Source organism: Arachis ipaensis, chromosome B10 (assembly GCF_000816755.2).
Source record: "Arachis ipaensis cultivar K30076 chromosome B10, Araip1.1, whole genome shotgun sequence".
NCBI lineage: Eukaryota > Viridiplantae > Streptophyta > Magnoliopsida > Fabales > Fabaceae > Arachis > Arachis ipaensis.
The window spans coordinates 100,727,451-100,744,430 of NC_029794.2; the positions used below are offsets into that span (position 1 = coordinate 100,727,451).

The 16,980-nt window shown below is 34.1% G+C and overlaps 3 protein-coding genes and 1 long non-coding RNA gene across 6 annotated transcripts; 2 read left to right on the forward strand and 2 right to left on the reverse strand.

Moving 5' to 3' along the window:
* On the reverse strand, positions 1,319–8,604 carry LOC107624256 (4-hydroxybenzoate polyprenyltransferase, mitochondrial-like). Of its 3 annotated transcripts, none has more exons than XR_002355635.1 (11): positions 8,217–8,604; positions 6,664–7,328; positions 5,738–5,873; positions 4,571–4,692; positions 4,380–4,449; positions 4,127–4,276; positions 3,764–3,899; positions 3,549–3,645; positions 3,126–3,197; positions 2,559–2,640; positions 1,319–1,939 (listed from the first exon to the last, which is right to left on the reverse strand). XR_002355635.1 is itself a non-coding variant. In XM_016326742.2 (10 exons), the coding sequence occupies exons 2-9, from the start codon at positions 7,095–7,097 to the stop codon at positions 3,128–3,130; spliced, it is 1,215 nt and encodes a 404-aa protein (XP_016182228.1). In that variant the 5' UTR covers positions 7,098–7,328; positions 8,217–8,604; the 3' UTR covers positions 1,319–2,640; positions 3,126–3,127. The 3 variants fall into 3 exon arrangements, 1 of the variants encoding a protein (XP_016182228.1); XR_002355634.1 differs by having other exon boundaries at positions 1,319–2,343; XM_016326742.2 differs by having other exon boundaries at positions 1,319–2,640.
* Positions 10,788–12,181, forward strand: LOC110267604. The gene is made up of 3 exons (XR_002355414.1): positions 10,788–11,146; positions 11,515–11,600; positions 11,803–12,181. It is a non-coding gene; the product is annotated as an uncharacterized LOC110267604 (long non-coding RNA).
* Positions 13,453–14,091, forward strand: LOC110268445 (katanin p60 ATPase-containing subunit A1-like). The gene is made up of 3 exons (XM_021114605.1): positions 13,453–13,509; positions 13,589–13,683; positions 13,860–14,091. Exons 1-3 carry the CDS (start codon positions 13,453–13,455, stop codon positions 14,074–14,076), a joined length of 369 nt encoding a protein of 122 aa, XP_020970264.1. The 3' UTR covers positions 14,077–14,091.
* Positions 15,568–16,386, reverse strand: LOC107621046 (protein FAR1-RELATED SEQUENCE 5-like). Its single transcript, XM_016323093.1, has one exon. The coding sequence runs from the start codon at positions 16,384–16,386 to the stop codon at positions 15,568–15,570; it is 819 nt and encodes a 272-aa protein (XP_016178579.1).

Genomic DNA, 16,980 nt, shown 5'->3' on the forward strand with positions numbered 1-16,980 from the left:
GTTGAAACTTGATCGATAAAACACTTGACAATGACGATGACAACATTGTTATGAGAGCATGTTTATATACCGAAACAATAAAACTAGATATTACAATTCAAAACTCAAACTCAAACTCGAGAGGCAATAGATCAACTATTAGAAGGAGGGATTTATCTAAATCGGATCGATCATTAAATCGTTCTAGTTACTGATTTATTAGTCTAACCGGTTCAATCGTGGTTCAACCAAAAAATCGTTTTATAATAAAATAATAAATAAATTATAAACACAACCCTAAAAAGAAAATGCAATGCAATCAAAAGCCGTTTGGAAAGTAACAACTTATTTTTTTTTACTTTTGAATTATAAAAAGTTATATTACATGTGTTTGATACCATTTTTTAAAAATGCATTTAACTTCTTGAAAAGTTAACTAAGAGCTTTTGAAGAAGTAGAAAAATATTATTTCTTTCTTAGAAGTTATTTTATCATTCCCATTAAAATAAAAGAGACCATTATGCTACCTTCATTCTTGACCATGTTCCATCTACTAGAAGTATTGGCTTTCCACCATCATTTTTACACAATGTTTCATCTGTTGAAATTACTAACCCTCCACCACTATTTATCTTCCTTCCAGGAATTTTTTTTTATCATTCTACCACTCTATTTTTATTATTAAATTTGTATTTAACATTGTATATGGTATAAAATCTCACTGATTAAGTTATGTAAAATCAACATTTAATATTGAAAGGTATTTGTTATCATCGTTCTTTATGTAAAAAAAATTATATTTTTTGAGTCATTTATCCAAACGCTACAATTTTAAAACAAGTACTTCTATAACTAAAAATCCAAACACAAAATAACTTATTTATAAGCTGCTATTAATAAAAATCCTTATATTTAAAGCTCCTTTTTCAAAAGAGTTTATTTAAGAAGTTTTTTCAAACTGGGCCAAGAAGAGGATGTTGTTTATATCAACTTTTCTCTCATCATGGTTGCATCACTTTTATCTACTCTTTAGCTGATATATCATGTAAAACTTGCAAATTTTCCTAATAATATCACCATTCCTTACAAGTAGAAAAGTTGCTACAACTATTTTTGTTATAACACACTTCAGAATACAGTTTAGCAGTCATCTCTTACGTTTACCATTTGAACATAAGTCCCATGTTCAAGTAGCATTAAATCAGAGCCATACAGCCATAACCAAGAGCCCTTTAATCTGGAAATTTAGAATTGATTTCCATGAATACATCACTTGCATCATGAATGGCAAGTATTATGGAACCAACTCTGAAGAAACTACTAGCATAATCATAAGTTATTAACATCTATATTTTGATTATCTAACACTCAAACCAACAGAACTCAATTTATGTTAGCATAAAAATTAACAAGCTTTAACAAAAATTAACAAGATTTAACTAAGATTAACAAAATTTTCAACACAATTTTAACAAAGCCATCACAAAATGATAGACTTCAACTGCAGATGGTGGTGCAAGTCCTGTACTGCGAGCAACTACAGTTGAAGAATGCAGTGTCAGGGAGTTCAAGAGATGGCCTACTGTCACAGAGAATAAGCAGTGGCATTCCAAGTACTGCTATGTCCCCAAGAGATAACTACGCTTCTCTGCGAGGAGAGATCCGGGAGCTGAAGCTAGAGATTTCGAGGATGAGGATGAGGCTAAGTGAGTTAGAAAAGGAGCAGATGTTCATGAAACAAGGCATGATTGATAAAGGAGGAAATGGAAGAACATTCTTGAACTCCCTCTCCAAAGGGATAGGGAGAATTGGAATTCTCAGCAGTCAAGGTGGCGGAAAGCACCAAAAATCGAGTAAGAAGTCCAGGGGTTCAGAGGGAAAACTGGTAGGAGTAGGAAATATTTTGCATGGATATTCTTCTTCTGCATAGTTGGCCTTTTACAGCAACATGTGTTCTAACCTTTCAGTTCAGGTGATCACAAAGTGTAAATAAGTGTTGGCCTTTTTCTCTGCCTTTCATAATCAGTCTTGGCAGTTGAACTTGAATGTTCCAACATTTTCTCTTCTCCTCCTCCTTCTCACTAATAGCGTGTTTGTGAGTTGAGATTTTGAAGAGAAAGAGAGGATAGAGGAACTTGATATAACTCCATTCTATCCTTCAAACCATTTCCTTCCCTTCCTTTCCCTCAACAGACAACCACACCTGGAGAGTATGTTTAGTTGTAAGTAAAAATGGGGTGAAATTTTCAAGGATGAAGTCCATGTGCAATTTCACATATCAAATTCATCCATGAAAATTTCTACTCCAGTTTTACTTGCAATCAAATATATCCTAAGTATGATTTCAGCAAATAAACTAGTGTCCTACAAAGATAAATCACCAAGAGGAAGCTTCATAATCCACCAAATTAAAAATGCAAGATGCTTAGAATGATCTGATCTTAGGATCATAGACTTACTCCTTAGATTGGATGAAACAACAATGCATCATGTACAGCCAAATATTCAACATTGGCACACCATTGGTTTAAGATTTCAAACTACTAAAATTGCAACATGAATACCAAGAAACCATGTACCTTCTAATGGCATTCAACCTTGTCTCTCGTCTGTTGAATTTTTGGTTTTTCGGTGACTAATTTTTCCTTCATGAAAAATGCCCTGCTAACACAATAATAATAATAAGTAGAAGTTATTTACCTTGTAACGATAAGGTAATCAAGTACCTCAACTAGTTAACCATTGATAACTGTCATTAAGCATTTCCCTTCGAGTCCAATATAAGTGTTAGCTATTCCAATTCAACCATTTCCCAACATTCAGTCGCAAAAAAAAAAATCCCAACATTACTTGGCTAATATTGGATTTGTTGAAAAATAATGATGATAGTGTATTGGAGGAAAGCTGCTCCATTCCTTGGGCACACTCCAGATAGTTTTTCAGAATCACAACACTTGGTTCAAAAGAAATAATAAAACGAACATTAACTTTTTCTTGGAGGCAAAAATTGTTATATGTGGTAAGGAAGTAAAATCATACAGTATCCTAAGGCGATGACTGATGACTCATAACAATTGGTATAACTCATGCAAATTTGATAAATTATTACAAGACAAAAGAATAAACTACTCAACCAGACAAATTACCCCTATGATACAAGTTTTCCAGCTAGGATTCCACCAAATATGATAGCTCCAAACCACTTGTTTGAATTAAATCTGGATGCAAGCAAAAGGTACAAAAGTCAGTTCATTAAGTTCAACATTGAGAGGTTAGAAGTGTGGAACTAAACGTTTTATGGTAAACTAATGAACAGGTGGATGCATCATAAGTTTCTGAAACCATCAATATAACATTGGAAGAGTAATCAATAGAGAAATTGAACAATCACTGAATTTTGGGGGATTTCTATCTGTTGAGGTCTGAGGACATATAAATATATCATCAAGTGCTTGCAGTAAAGCCATATGAATTATTAGTCTTTGGAAAGTGAAAATGAAATTTAATACATGGATTTATGCAACAATCCCTTTTCTGGGTGGCATTAAACAAAAACTTCCAAAACATACTTGCAATTGCAATCAGCACGTGATGAGAGGTCAACTGTCCATATTTGCCAGCCTAGTTGTCCAGATGCAGCTGCCAGAAATGCATAATATGGCCAGCCTGCTCCACAAATATGAATCAGAAGGTTGAACAGGAAAACAACCATTGAAATCCAAATATAGTTCTAAAAACTCGAAACAGAGAGAACATAAAATGGGTCATAACTCATAAGACATACCTATTTCAGCATTATAGCCACTGAGGGCAAGACCACCCAGGCATGCAATCCCAAACCCAGTAATCCACTCCTTTGTAAAATCACCAAAGTGCAAAGCAGTTGACTTAACTCCCACTTTCAGGTCATCTTCTTTGTCCTGAATGCAAGGTTATAAATATACGCAGAGACCAAGAACTTTGATTACAATGCTTTAATTATATAATTTGTATTGGAAGGTAGCAAGTAGTCTATCATTGTATGGTTTGTTTCATAACACACTGAACTATTGGAGTCAAGATAATCACCCCACACCGGGATATATCATGCAGCAATTAAATAGCAGGACAGAGGAGAAAAATCTTCAGGAAGTAATGTTGATTTTACCTGGTGAGCATAGATTGTATCATAAACAAGTGTCCAAAAAACTCCAGAGACATAAAGTGGCAGCACTATTCTTGGATCTAGACTTCCTCTAATTGCTGCCCATCCTAACAAAGCGCCCCAATTAAAGGTCAACCCGAGATAGGCCTGGGGCTAACAAAAAATTTACGAGTGCCATAAAAAGCATAATGAGATTGTATGTCAAAGATAACAATAAAATCTTTTAGAAGAGACTAAAATTGAGGAAATTCATTACCCAGAATGTAAACCTCTTCATGAGGGGATAAGAAAAGACAAACAACAAGGATGAGGCACCCAGAACACGGCTGCAAAAAGATCACAAATCACAACATTCAACATTTTGGCAATACTCAAATTTTCACACTTGACGTAGTCATGTAGATGTAATAATGATCACAGGCTCAGCTATTCGAAGTTAACACTAACCTATAATAATTCAGTTGCAGAAGAATCCCAAGACCCAAAGTTAACTGAATACCAAGAAAACAAAGTCCCTGAAATGGTGTCAAAAGACCACTTGCCATAGGCCTTGACTTTGTTCGTTCTACCTGCATCATACAATTATGTATAGTATCATTCAGAATATTGAATCTACTATCAGCTATGTTGAACCCAAAAAAGTAAAAAATGCTTAATGGGTTCTGAAAAATGCCCAAGGTAGGTATGAAAATCAAATAAAATCTCAGGGCAATGTACTGAAATAAAATAAATATGAGAAACTTTTACGTGATTCCAACAATTGGAAAAGGCTTACGTGCATGTGCATTTTTATTATTATGTAATCCGTGGGAGCTAACCACAGTTTTTAAATTACATGTAAACCGTATCAGCCTGCAACGGTTTAAAGTAGGGGAAGGTTTGAAGATAAACCGTGGAAGCTCACCACGGTTTATGTACGAAACAATATGAGCAAAAAACTCTCTAGCCAGCCACGGTTTATGAAGTGTTTTTTAAACTCATAAACCCTTGTAGGCTGCCACGGTTTATGAGGAGATGAATTCTATATAAAATAATACGAATACATACAATTTTATAAATCATTAATTTAAATTATATCTATTTAAAATTTAAATTACAACTAATACAAATTTTACATATAATTTAAAAATCGTGGTTAGCTCCCACGGGGTTTTTCCAATTGTTGGAATCACGTAAAGGTTTCTCATATTTATTTTATTTCAGTACATTGCCCAAAATCTCATGTTCAATACTCATTAAAACAAAATAAGAAATGTGATGTCATAGGAATAAAATCAAAGGGATGTTTCATGCAAGTAAATTGATAGATTTATATTTTGAATCATATTAGAAATAGGGCAGGGACGATGAAAATGAACCAGAAAAAGTAAAAAGAAAAACCTTCAAATGCAAAATACATGAACTTACAGGCCATGTGAAGTACCAAGGCACTAGACTTGGCATGACTAAGCTTTCAGATTATTTTTTTTAACTTAAATCAAATGTATAATATAAGTTAAACATTCACACTATGCTAATAACATGTACTTGTGAAAAATTAATTTACAACATGAAATAACGATTTCAGTATCTCTCAATACATAAAAATATAAAAGAAAAAAGCTTTCTATTTACCTTTGTATCAATGTCACGATCAAGGATATCATTAATAGTACACCCAGCACCCCTCAAAAGCAAAGCCCCACATCCAAACAATGCCAACATTTTAAAATCAGGCAGCTGTCCTGGAGTTGCAGCCAACGTAATTGACCTAAGCATTGAAATTAGAAACATAAAATAAATAAGTTAGTAAATAAAATAGAACAAGAATGAATTTAGAAAGTGGAATGCATAAAAGAGAGAGAAACAACTTCAAGGCATGATATAATATAGAAAAGGCAACACCTCTTGCTGCTCCACACAAAAAACTATATTTTCAATTCATATTATTTTCTGTCAACATGAATAGATGGCTTTGTTAAAGTTGTAAGTGAAGCACTTTACAGAAAATACTAAGAAAAGGTAAAACAAATAAAATGTATTATGTTTGAAGATATACACAAAGTTCTACGATCCATGTCATAAAGATTCGTAGTTGACTGCATAACACAACCCTTGGGTACATCCATACATATGTATGCAGATGCAGTAGGAAAGATTCAAGGGGTGCAGCTTGGACTGGTTTTAGGACAGAAATAACGAACAAGAAAGGCAAGGTTTTTCTTGTGGATATGTATGGTACGGATGGTGCTTAACTACTTATAGTACTAACGATAAACAAATAACAATTTTAACTTATCTAATCTTGTGGACTTAAATAAGAAGATAAAGAATACTAATTTAGACTCAATAACCAGGTTACCATAAATTAACTTGTACGAACAAAATTACAAATCGATAGAATGATCATTTCTTTTAAAATTTCTTCATTCATTACTATTTCAAAGAGTGTAACATATATTTTCAATTAGCAATCAATTTCATATTATAAAATTACTGGACTGTCCTTGTTATTAGACAACAAGGCATTTACCCATAGGCCAAGTAAATAGAACACTTACCACATACAAGGCCATAGAAGCAACCATGTCCCAATGGGCTTATCTAGGCGAGCAAGCTGTGCATAGGGCTGAACCTGCCTAGGCAAGTACAAATCGATCCAAGAGATATTTGCTTTACTCACATTGCCACTTTGATTCTTATTTCCCTTTGACCACTCTTTTAAACTAGAAGGTGATGTAGAGATGTGCTGAACAAGCTGAAAATTTGAGAGAGATCGAACAGTTTTAAAATATTCAAATTTAGAATCCTGATAGTGGGATTGCCCAAATGGACAGAGTGAAGGATAGAAGTTGTGGTTTATGCTTATAGATGGTTCAGTGGAGATTAAAGGATTGAAGAGGGAAGGGGAATGATATTGTATGGAGAGGCCCGTAGAAGGGAAAGAATATTTGAGAAACCTACGTGAAGCACGATAGATCAAAGTTGATGCCATTTTTTCTCAAAAGCAAACAAGTTAGGGGGAAGATAGTCTCTTTGTTGCTACTCGTTTCAAAGGCTTGTAAGGATTCGGTTGGAGGAGGAGCAACAAAAATTCAGTGTTATATTAAACTTTTAGACCCACATCTTGACTGGATATTAAAGAAAAAAAGCTTATCCAACTCTTTGATATCACTCTTCATGTAGGGGTGAGCCTTCATTCAGAAATCATTGAACTTACAAAATCCTGAAAGCAAAAACAATAGAACTTCAAGAACATTTTCAAATTCTTCAATAATAATAGAATGCACCAAACTAAACTAATTGCCACTAGAAGGATTCAAAAATTTTAACATGACATTTTAATAATTTCTTCATCAACTAAATTATAGAGTACCACATGGAGTCATTTGCTTCAAAATAAGATAACATTCAAACATAAGAATGTAAGTTGGGCCTAAATAACCAAATGATGGGAAAACATTACGTTTCAGTTACTAAAACACTGTCTAATATGCAAGTTAATGTTCATGTGATGTTTGATGCATCTCTAGGATATCAATATTATAAGTGGAAAAAATTGATCTTCCCAAAATAAACCATGCTTGGTGTTAAAGAAAATGTAAATGAAGAAAAGGGGCAATCTAAGGGTATGGTTGTTTGTGGAAACATATTCTATTTCCATTATCTATACTCAATTCTAAATAATCATTTCATTTCTTCAGTTCTTGAAAACATGTTTCTTTTGTTTGTTTCCATTTCTATCTCCTTTTTTCCTCATACAAAAGAACACATGTAGGTGACAGAGCCAGAGCCAGAGCATGTAGGTGCTATACGTTGTTTCCATTTTCTTTTATATATATAACCAATAAGCTCGCAGTAATTCAAATATATTTAATTAGTAATTTTATATATACATATCAACAAATAAAATAAAATAGAAAAGCAGCATATTTTCTAGTACTCACTAAAAACTTTGATCAAACATGTGGCACGCATCACTAACCGTGTAGCAACAAATTGAAACACGGTATCCTATCTAACAACCCATTCATTATATTCAAAAACATTTCTACCATATTCAAAACAATTGGAACAACAACAAGAAGAAATTGTGAATGCTGGTAAATTTGACCTGTGAATATGAACTGAAGGCTCTTCTTTCTTGCAGAGCAAGAGACAGAGAAGAAAGGTTAATGAAGCTCATACTCATGGGAACAACGGACTTGAATATTGTGATAGCATCTGCCACCGTCATTCCAAGGAGGAAACACCACACAACATGCTTGCAAACTCGGAAGCCATTGCAAACTGCCATGTAGAGCAGATTCTTCTTTTTTTTTTTTTGGACAAAATGTAGAGCAGATTCTTGTCTGAATCTTTCTCTCTTTTTTTTGGGCCGGGTATTAAAAACTGAATCTATTTTTTACTTTTATTTTTTGGTGAACAAACTGAATCTATTGTTATTTTGACTCATTAGCTGACTACTTTGTTCAAAACCTATTGCAAATAAATGGGAGGGCCAAAGTGGATAAGGGCCTCTGGACCTGGATTTAAGAATTTGCACTTTGAAAAACTTCAGAGAAAAAGAGAGAATTTGGATTTTAGATCTTAGTGCCATAGTTATCAGAACCAAAGCAATAATCACTCCAGTGATAGGATCGGGTAATCGAGGCATTAGTTTAATCGGTGAGTCGCTTATTTATCTTGTTGACCCGATCATAATTAAATAAAAATATAAAATTAAAAAAAATACCCCGTCCTGAAACCCACAATCCCCTATAACGGATCATTTTTTGTTTGAAACTGAGAAAAACCTCAAATTGATTTTTCAGATTACCAACACGTAGCCAGACATCCTCCTAGAAACAAGTCCCTCTTCTATCACCAACCTCCATCGACAACTTAGTAATCATCTTCTGTCTTGCATGCTGATGCTTGAACTATAACTGGCATATATCCTTCCAGGGGCCCCGGACAGGTAAAATCTGGGAAGACAGCAACACATTTGGGTTCAGGTTATTATAAGAGCAAACCACCTTCTCCCACAACGGATACTCCTCCTTTGAAAATCGCCACCACCACTTAAATAGCAGGGCTGTGTTACGCACCATGGCATCTCCGATACCTAGCCCACCAAACTTTTTGGACGCCTGCACCACCTCCCACCTGACCAAGGTCATACCATTCCTACCATCCTCCTTACTTTATAGAAATCTTTTCTGTAAGAAAATCAGTTTCTCTACAACAGCCTTTGGCATCTTATATAGACTCAAATAATATACAGAGAGGCTATTCAACACAGATTTAATGAGCACCAACTTACCAGCTGTATTGAGAGCCTTGGCTTTCCATATGCTAAGTTTTTTCTCCACTTTTTCTATAATTGGCTTCCAATTCTTCACCAATCTCGGATTAGCTCCTAGTGAGATCCCCAAGTATTTAATTAGAAGAAAGGCTTCCTTACAACCCAGTACGCTGCACATACGTTGTACCCACTAATCATCACAATTAATTGGAATCAAGTTAGATTTGTCAAAGTTAATACTTAACCCCATCATCAATTCAAAACATCGCAGGATCCTCCTATAATTCTTAACGGTCTCTTTCTCTGGAGGACAAAATAGAATAGTATCATCCACAAACTGAAGATGCGACAGCTCAATATGATCTCTACTAACCAGTAGCGGAGATATGCGGTCGTTCCTAACTGCCTCCCCAAACATCCTGTGTAGGACATCAACAACAAGTACAAATAAAAATGGAAACAGTTAGTGGCGGACCTAGAAAATTTATGTTGGGGGACAAAAAAATATACATTAATATCAAAAGATATATTAATTTAAATTCAAAAAAATAAAAATGCACATTAATTGTTCAAATAAAAAAACCAAAAATTACATATAATAAAATGGAACAAAAGATATTTTTTAAAACATTTTTCTATTATTATTTCTATAAATAAAAAATATATATTCTAAATTAGTAAATTGATCAATTGACTTTAAAAATTTATATGCAACATAATTACATATAATAAAATAGAACAAAAGATAAACAAATAAATAATAAGGATCACTAAATTGAGAATAAAATAAAATATATAAATTTATAAAGAGAATAAAAAATTAGATTAATACCTAAACTATAATGGCTTGAATTATAATTTGTAATTAAAAATATCAAAAAGAAAAATAATGAAATTGAAAGATACATAGAATCATAAAGAGTTATATTAAAAAAATAGAAAATTTAAAATTTATCTTTTGATAAAGAAAAAATGACCACTAAAAAAGAAATAGAAAATGAAGGTTGAAACTAAGAAAATAATTGAAGAGAATATAAGAGTGATGACGGTTGGAATTTGAGAATGAGAAAAAGCTAAATTTAATTAGGTTAACTAATAGTCAAAATGATAGAAAGATAGAATGAATTTGAGGCTTTAAATAATTAGAATAAATTTATTTATAATGAGATCATTTAAAATTTAAAATGAGAGCAATGTTCTGAAAATCGGTTTGAACTGGCCGGTCGAACCGGTCAAACCGTGAACCAGACCCAAAAACGATTCGGTCAATCAGCATAACCGCAAAATCTAAAAACCAGAATTGAATCGGTAAACCGGTCGGTCGAACCGAACCGTGATCCGGCCGGATTTTTGGCTGTCAACAAAACGCTGCCGTTTCCAAGGTTCTGAAACCAAATCCCTAATTCCCTTCTCAGTTCTCATTCATCGAGCTTCAGTGAAGCTGCTTCAGAGGTGAGAACGCCTCAGTGCCTCACTCTCACACGGGTCGAGCCACCGCCGTCGAGCCACCGCAGTCGAGCCACCGCAGCAGCCGTCGAGAACTGAGAACGCCTCACTCTCACACGGGTCTAGCCACCGCCGTCGAGTCACCGCCGTCGAGCCACCGCAGCAGCCGTCAAGAACTGAGAACGCTTCACTCTCACCGTCGAGAACTGAGAACGCCTCACTCTCACCGTCGTCTCTTTGCTGTCTCCTACTCTCCCTATTGCATGTTCTGTTGAAGCCTTGAAGGTGCCTTCGAGCTTCCAGAGTTCCAGGTAACATTTTTTTTAGTTATGGTTGTTTGATTCCTGATGAGTTTGATTGAGTGTTTCTTTGAATCTTTGATTTTGTGAAGCTCTGTGACAGTCACATGATGAACACCGAAACTGTAAACTTTGAAACTCTGTCTCCCAATTTTATTTTTCTTTGAACTGTGTAGTGTGAAACTCTGTGAACTGATTCAACTGATCCTGCTAAACTGAACTGTTAACTTTGGTTAATAATTGTTGTTTACTTATTACTGAAACTGAACTGATTGATTGTTGAAGCATGATTAATTGTTGAAGACTTGAAGCTGATTGCTTGAAGGGTGAAGCATGATTAATTGTTGATAGATTTTTTTTTTTCTTGTCTCTGTTTCCAGGAAATCATTCAGCTATCCTTTTTCTTTCAACCTGATGGTCCAGTGATTGGAAATGGCTCTTTTAAATCGTCATTCTTATTTCCAGGGTATGAATGAGTTTCTATTCCTTCATAATTACCTACATTTGTATGTTTTCTTTTGTTGTCATGTTGATTTTTGTTTATATAAAAGAAGGATTTTATCTGGGTCCACCACCGAAAGATAAGCTTCCCAAGGTATATTCTCCTTTGTTAAACTTTTGGATATTGCCACTGATAATATATAATCCTGTTTGTAATATTTGTGCAGAATTCTACACAAGGTTCGATATTGTTAGGGGCAATTTCGTATGGAAAAATGTCATTTTCAGAGGGGGAGAATAAAAATTCAGAAAAGCACCCTGCATCATATCAACTAATAATACACAAGGTTCTGTATTGTTAGTGATTAAATGTTTTTTCTAAACCCTGCTGCTGCTGTTTTTTAATTTATGAATATACTATTTTTGAATTTTTGTTGTTAGATTTATTGATTTCAGAGTTTAGGGTGATTCATGAAATTGAGAATTGGATTATTGGTACTTTTCTATATGTATACTTGTTCTATGTCTTGGTGTTGAGTCTCACAAATATTCTCAATTACTTACAGCTATGATTTCCTTCTTGAATGAGATTTTATTTTTCCAAAAGGGTCTGTCTAAAATCAGCCCACCTCTTATGAGCTTATCTGATGCACCATTAAATTCAAAGCGTTAGATTAGATTGACAAACGATCTAATGGTTTATATTTAAATCATTATTAATTTATTAAAAATTACATTAAAAGATAACAACTCTTTTAATATTTTAATATTGCCCAATATAAAAGTTCAGAACTAAACCCTTGCTTGCTGCAGCTATGCGCCCCTGCCTCTTCCCTCCACCCACTTCCTCTGTCTTCTTCGTCAAATGATGAACCCCCGTTTCTTCTTCTACCCCCTCTTTTCTCCGCTTCTTCCTCTACTCACTGTCCACCGAAGAATTGTCTATCCTTTCTAAGCCTTCTGGCGATGCGAATTCAGAGATTGTGAGCTACCAATTCACACCCGAGCGTGAATTTCAGTTGGTACCTATGAACAACTCGTGGCGGTCTCAAATCCTGCAGCGATTCATGAAGAGGGGAGATGCTACCAGTTGCAGCAAGGGTCTGGGGAGAGAAGGCTGTCCTCCTCATCATAGGGTTGCTATGATGGACTCTAAACTCCTTGCTCCCATTTCTACCGATGGGAGACCCCATATATCAAAATTAGTAAGATTATTAGGTTAAGCCTTCTTCCACAACGAAAATTGGTAGGGTTTTGGTCAAACTCTGTTGCTCGGCTTTCGTTTATCTTCTCAAATTTTTGAATCTTTTGTAGGGTTTTGCTCAAAAGAAGTTGATCTTTAATGGAGCCTCGAGTTGGAAATTAGTTATGTATAGGTCGGAAAATTGGTAGCGGATCCTTTGGAGAGATCTATCTCGGTGAGCTTTCTCTCCTCTCTCTTTTTAATTTTTTTTTGTGCATAATTGAACTTCTAATTTTCAAATTTTCCGATTAAGTTTTTCCGATTAGGGAAGTATTCCATAGAATTGAGAGAAGCAAAACAGAAGGGCGTGATTCTCTTGGAAAGCAAAACCTTGCTAATTAACCTTTTTTATGCATACCCTTCAGTTTTCATTGTTGGATTTTGCTTCCTTAGAAGCCGAGAGTGGAGATCAGATTTGAAAATTAAGCCAACAATAAAAAACTTAGGGGGAGGATTCTTGTATCTAAGAACCGTGTAAAATGTATAGAGCTTAGATTATTTTATGCGGATCTTTTGTGATGTCTGGTGCTTTTTATTCCCTTGGTAGTTGTATCGCTATATGTTGAAATTTGAATTAATCTTGCATGCTACTGTTTCTTTTTTTTACTTGGAATTCTCTCATGCTTGTGTAATCATGCACACAAATTCTCTTGTTATGCTGAGCTTCGATGGCCTTAAGCAGGCTGTTGTTGTATTTCTATCCCATTGTTGTTGTCATGGAAAGATCTTTTCTGTGCAATTCATTATATGTGATTCTTACAGGGGATTAGGAGACCGTGGAAAGATGTTTGTTTGATCTTGCAAGAGCATATGCACCAAGTACAATTTTCATTGATGAAATTGATTCTCTGTGCAATGCTAGGGGGTAAGTCTTTGCTGTTCTTTTCCGTACATAACAATCTTGTGTGTTGCGTCATGTATGCCATGTTTTTATTTGCGATGGGGGATAATGGTTGTCAAGTACCCCTTGGGTTCACCCTGAGTTTGTAGTATCAGTTGAGATTATTTGATTTCTGATTGAGTTGCCTTTCAATTCATCAGGGCTTCTGGGGAACATGAATCATCCAGAAGGGTGAAGTCTGAACTTCTAGTTCAGGTTGATGGTGTAAACAATAGTTCCACAAATGAAGATGGTACCCGTAAAATAGTAATGGTTTTGGCAGCCACAAACATCCCTTGGGACATAGATGACGCACTGAGGTTTGTATTTGCTTTTCTGCATCCTTTTCTTATACTTCTTAATGTGCATTGCAAGTGATAGAAGTATGCGATGAATTAGTTATATCTGTCGGAAACCTCTTTTAATGTGCATGTACTGATACAATGTAATATGTTGATGCAAATCAAATCAGGCGAGGGCTGGAAAAGCGTATATACATTCCTTTTCCGAATTTTGAGAGTCGTAAAGAGTTGTTGCGTATCAATTTGAAGACTGTGGAGGCAAGTTAGGACATTGTGATTTACCTATGACACTGTCTTAAAGATATTATTATGTATTGCCTTTAATTGATTTCTTCGATGGATTCAAATGAAAGACATTCAGCATCTAACAAATACAATATTATCATGACATTGATTTCCCAGGCTGACATCGAACGTCATGTTTTATTACCATGTTTTATTTTCTTTCCTTGTAACCAATGACCATTTAAAAAGTTCAGGATCTTAAAGTTCTTAATTCATATATATAACCATGTTGCTGTGGTAAATCCCAATCCCACGGTTGACAACACTGTAATATACCAAGACAGGCAACAACTAACTAAACTGATAGCGCCACAATCATTATAATGAGCACGAGTCTAATTAATCTAATACACTAAGTAATTTAAGATTAATTAATTATCATAAGCTTCTTAGTTATTGTCAAGTACTTCTGTACGAGTAATTACTCACGTGTTATTTACATGCTAATATTCTAGATTTCTGTTCTTCAGAGAGATGCAAGATTATTAGTTAATTACTAATTTTATATTGAGAAGAGAATTCTTTATTTTTTGACCATGATTTTTTCTTTTTTAACATTTTCTCATTGTTTTGCACTCAGTAGATCAGAGTGCATGCATTAACTTCTTGGGGGAACAAAATAAAGTGAACAAAAAATTATTTGTCCTTTAAATTTTTAATATTCCCTTATTTGAATAGTGCTTGTTGTTAACAGCATGGAACAAATAATGGTGTTGCCAAGATCAAACACAAAACCCCAACATAACATCATTAAATATTCTTTGGTGCCAAATAGATTGTGACACTCATTTTATTTTTGTCTGTTCATTTTATTCTTTCAAAGTGTGCTCCATTTGCATAAGCGGTCTGCACTATACTAAGATAGGCTTAAAAACTTGAATAAAAATTTTTATTTTATTTTATTTTATTTTTATCAATATCAGGATACAAATTTATAATTTTCAATAAAATGAATAAAACTTGAACTTTATTATAGTTTTAATGCATTTGAGAATTTGTCTTGATATCTGTTAAAATAGTCAGAATGAATGATCAAGAAAGAGGACAAAATTTACATATTAATGATTATGCACTAAGAATGATTCAATATCATAGGTTTTGATTACTTATTACAAGTAATGACATCATTTAATTAAAGCACATAATATAAAGTTAAAATCAAATCCAACAATACACATCAGATATTATTAAAGCGCATGATACAATAAATGATATTTATTAAAATTATTTTTTGAATAAATGATATAATAAAATTAAATTAATTAGTTGGTTATCTAACTACTTAAAAATTAATTAGTGTCATCAATGAGATTTCTATCTCTGCTGCCACCTTGACCCAATGTTTTGTGAGTTCAGAAGGGTTCAATACTGCAGGATTTTCATAGCCTGTTTTCCATTCTCTATCTGTGGCGTCAAATGCTAGCACATCCCCGAACAGATCGTAATCCAACTGACACCGGCCATCACACCAAAAAATTTGCCGAAACACTCCTTCTCTGCCCTTTTTAACACTATAGAACAAGTTTTGATCCCTTGCTGCTAGCGTTTCCAAGTAAGCCATTGCAGAGGTTAAATCATCAGGTAATTGTCTTCTTTGTTTCGCAACTTGATTGTGCATATCCTTAATTAAAAAATTAACGTTCTCGTACCCACCACACTGGCTAGCTAATGACCCAAATATGTTTGGCATGCTGATCCCCACCTCTTTCATATGGTTCATTTGACTAATGTCAGGCTCAGTCATTTTCTTGTGAGATCTTAACATTCTTGCTAACTTTGGAACAACAAGCTCATGGTTGTGTTCATCACAAAAATCTCTCACTACCCAACTCTCAGTTACCGCATTGAAGATCACATGAAGTTTACTCATACAACCACATCTTGTCTCTGGTTTTGGCTCCCTAACTCGATTTTTCATGTGGTTCCATTTTTCTAATCTATACCATTCACAAGAACAAACATATGTTTTTTCTCTAACTTTTCCATCAACTATTCTACTCCTACTCTTTCGCACACTGAAGCCCCTCGTTTTGGCATATGAATTATAAAATTCGAATGCCAAGCCAAGATCAGCAAAGTGCAATTGACAAATATTTTCCATAGATAGACCTGAGAAATCGATCTTACCAATATCTTCTCGAGAGTTTATGCGATTGATCCATATCCACCGCATCAAAAGTTGCGTCTTCATCCACATGATCACTAACATTATGCACATTTTGATCACTTGTGTGTCTTTGACTATTTGATACTTCCTGCAATTTATAGCATAAATTAGGTACAATTTATAATCGAATAAGCAAAACTAACCAATAACCATTGAATTTTCAAAAAGAATCACAATACTAATTTCTGAATTTACAAACACACTAAAAAAATCAAACAACAATAACAAATAAAAAATGGAACAAATACCAAATTTAAATAGAAACATAAACTCAGAAATTAAAATTATGAACAGAAATCAAACAACAATAATAAATAAAAAATAGAACAGCATGAACAGAAGCATAAACCCAGAAATTGAAATCAGAATCATAAAAACAAATACCAGATTTGAGTAGAAACATAAACCCAGAAATTGAAATCAGAATCATAAAAATAAATACCAGATTTGAGTAGAAACATAAACCCATAAATTGAAATCATGACTTCAACGAAATAGGTTCATGCTGCAGAACATAAAGGGATAAAA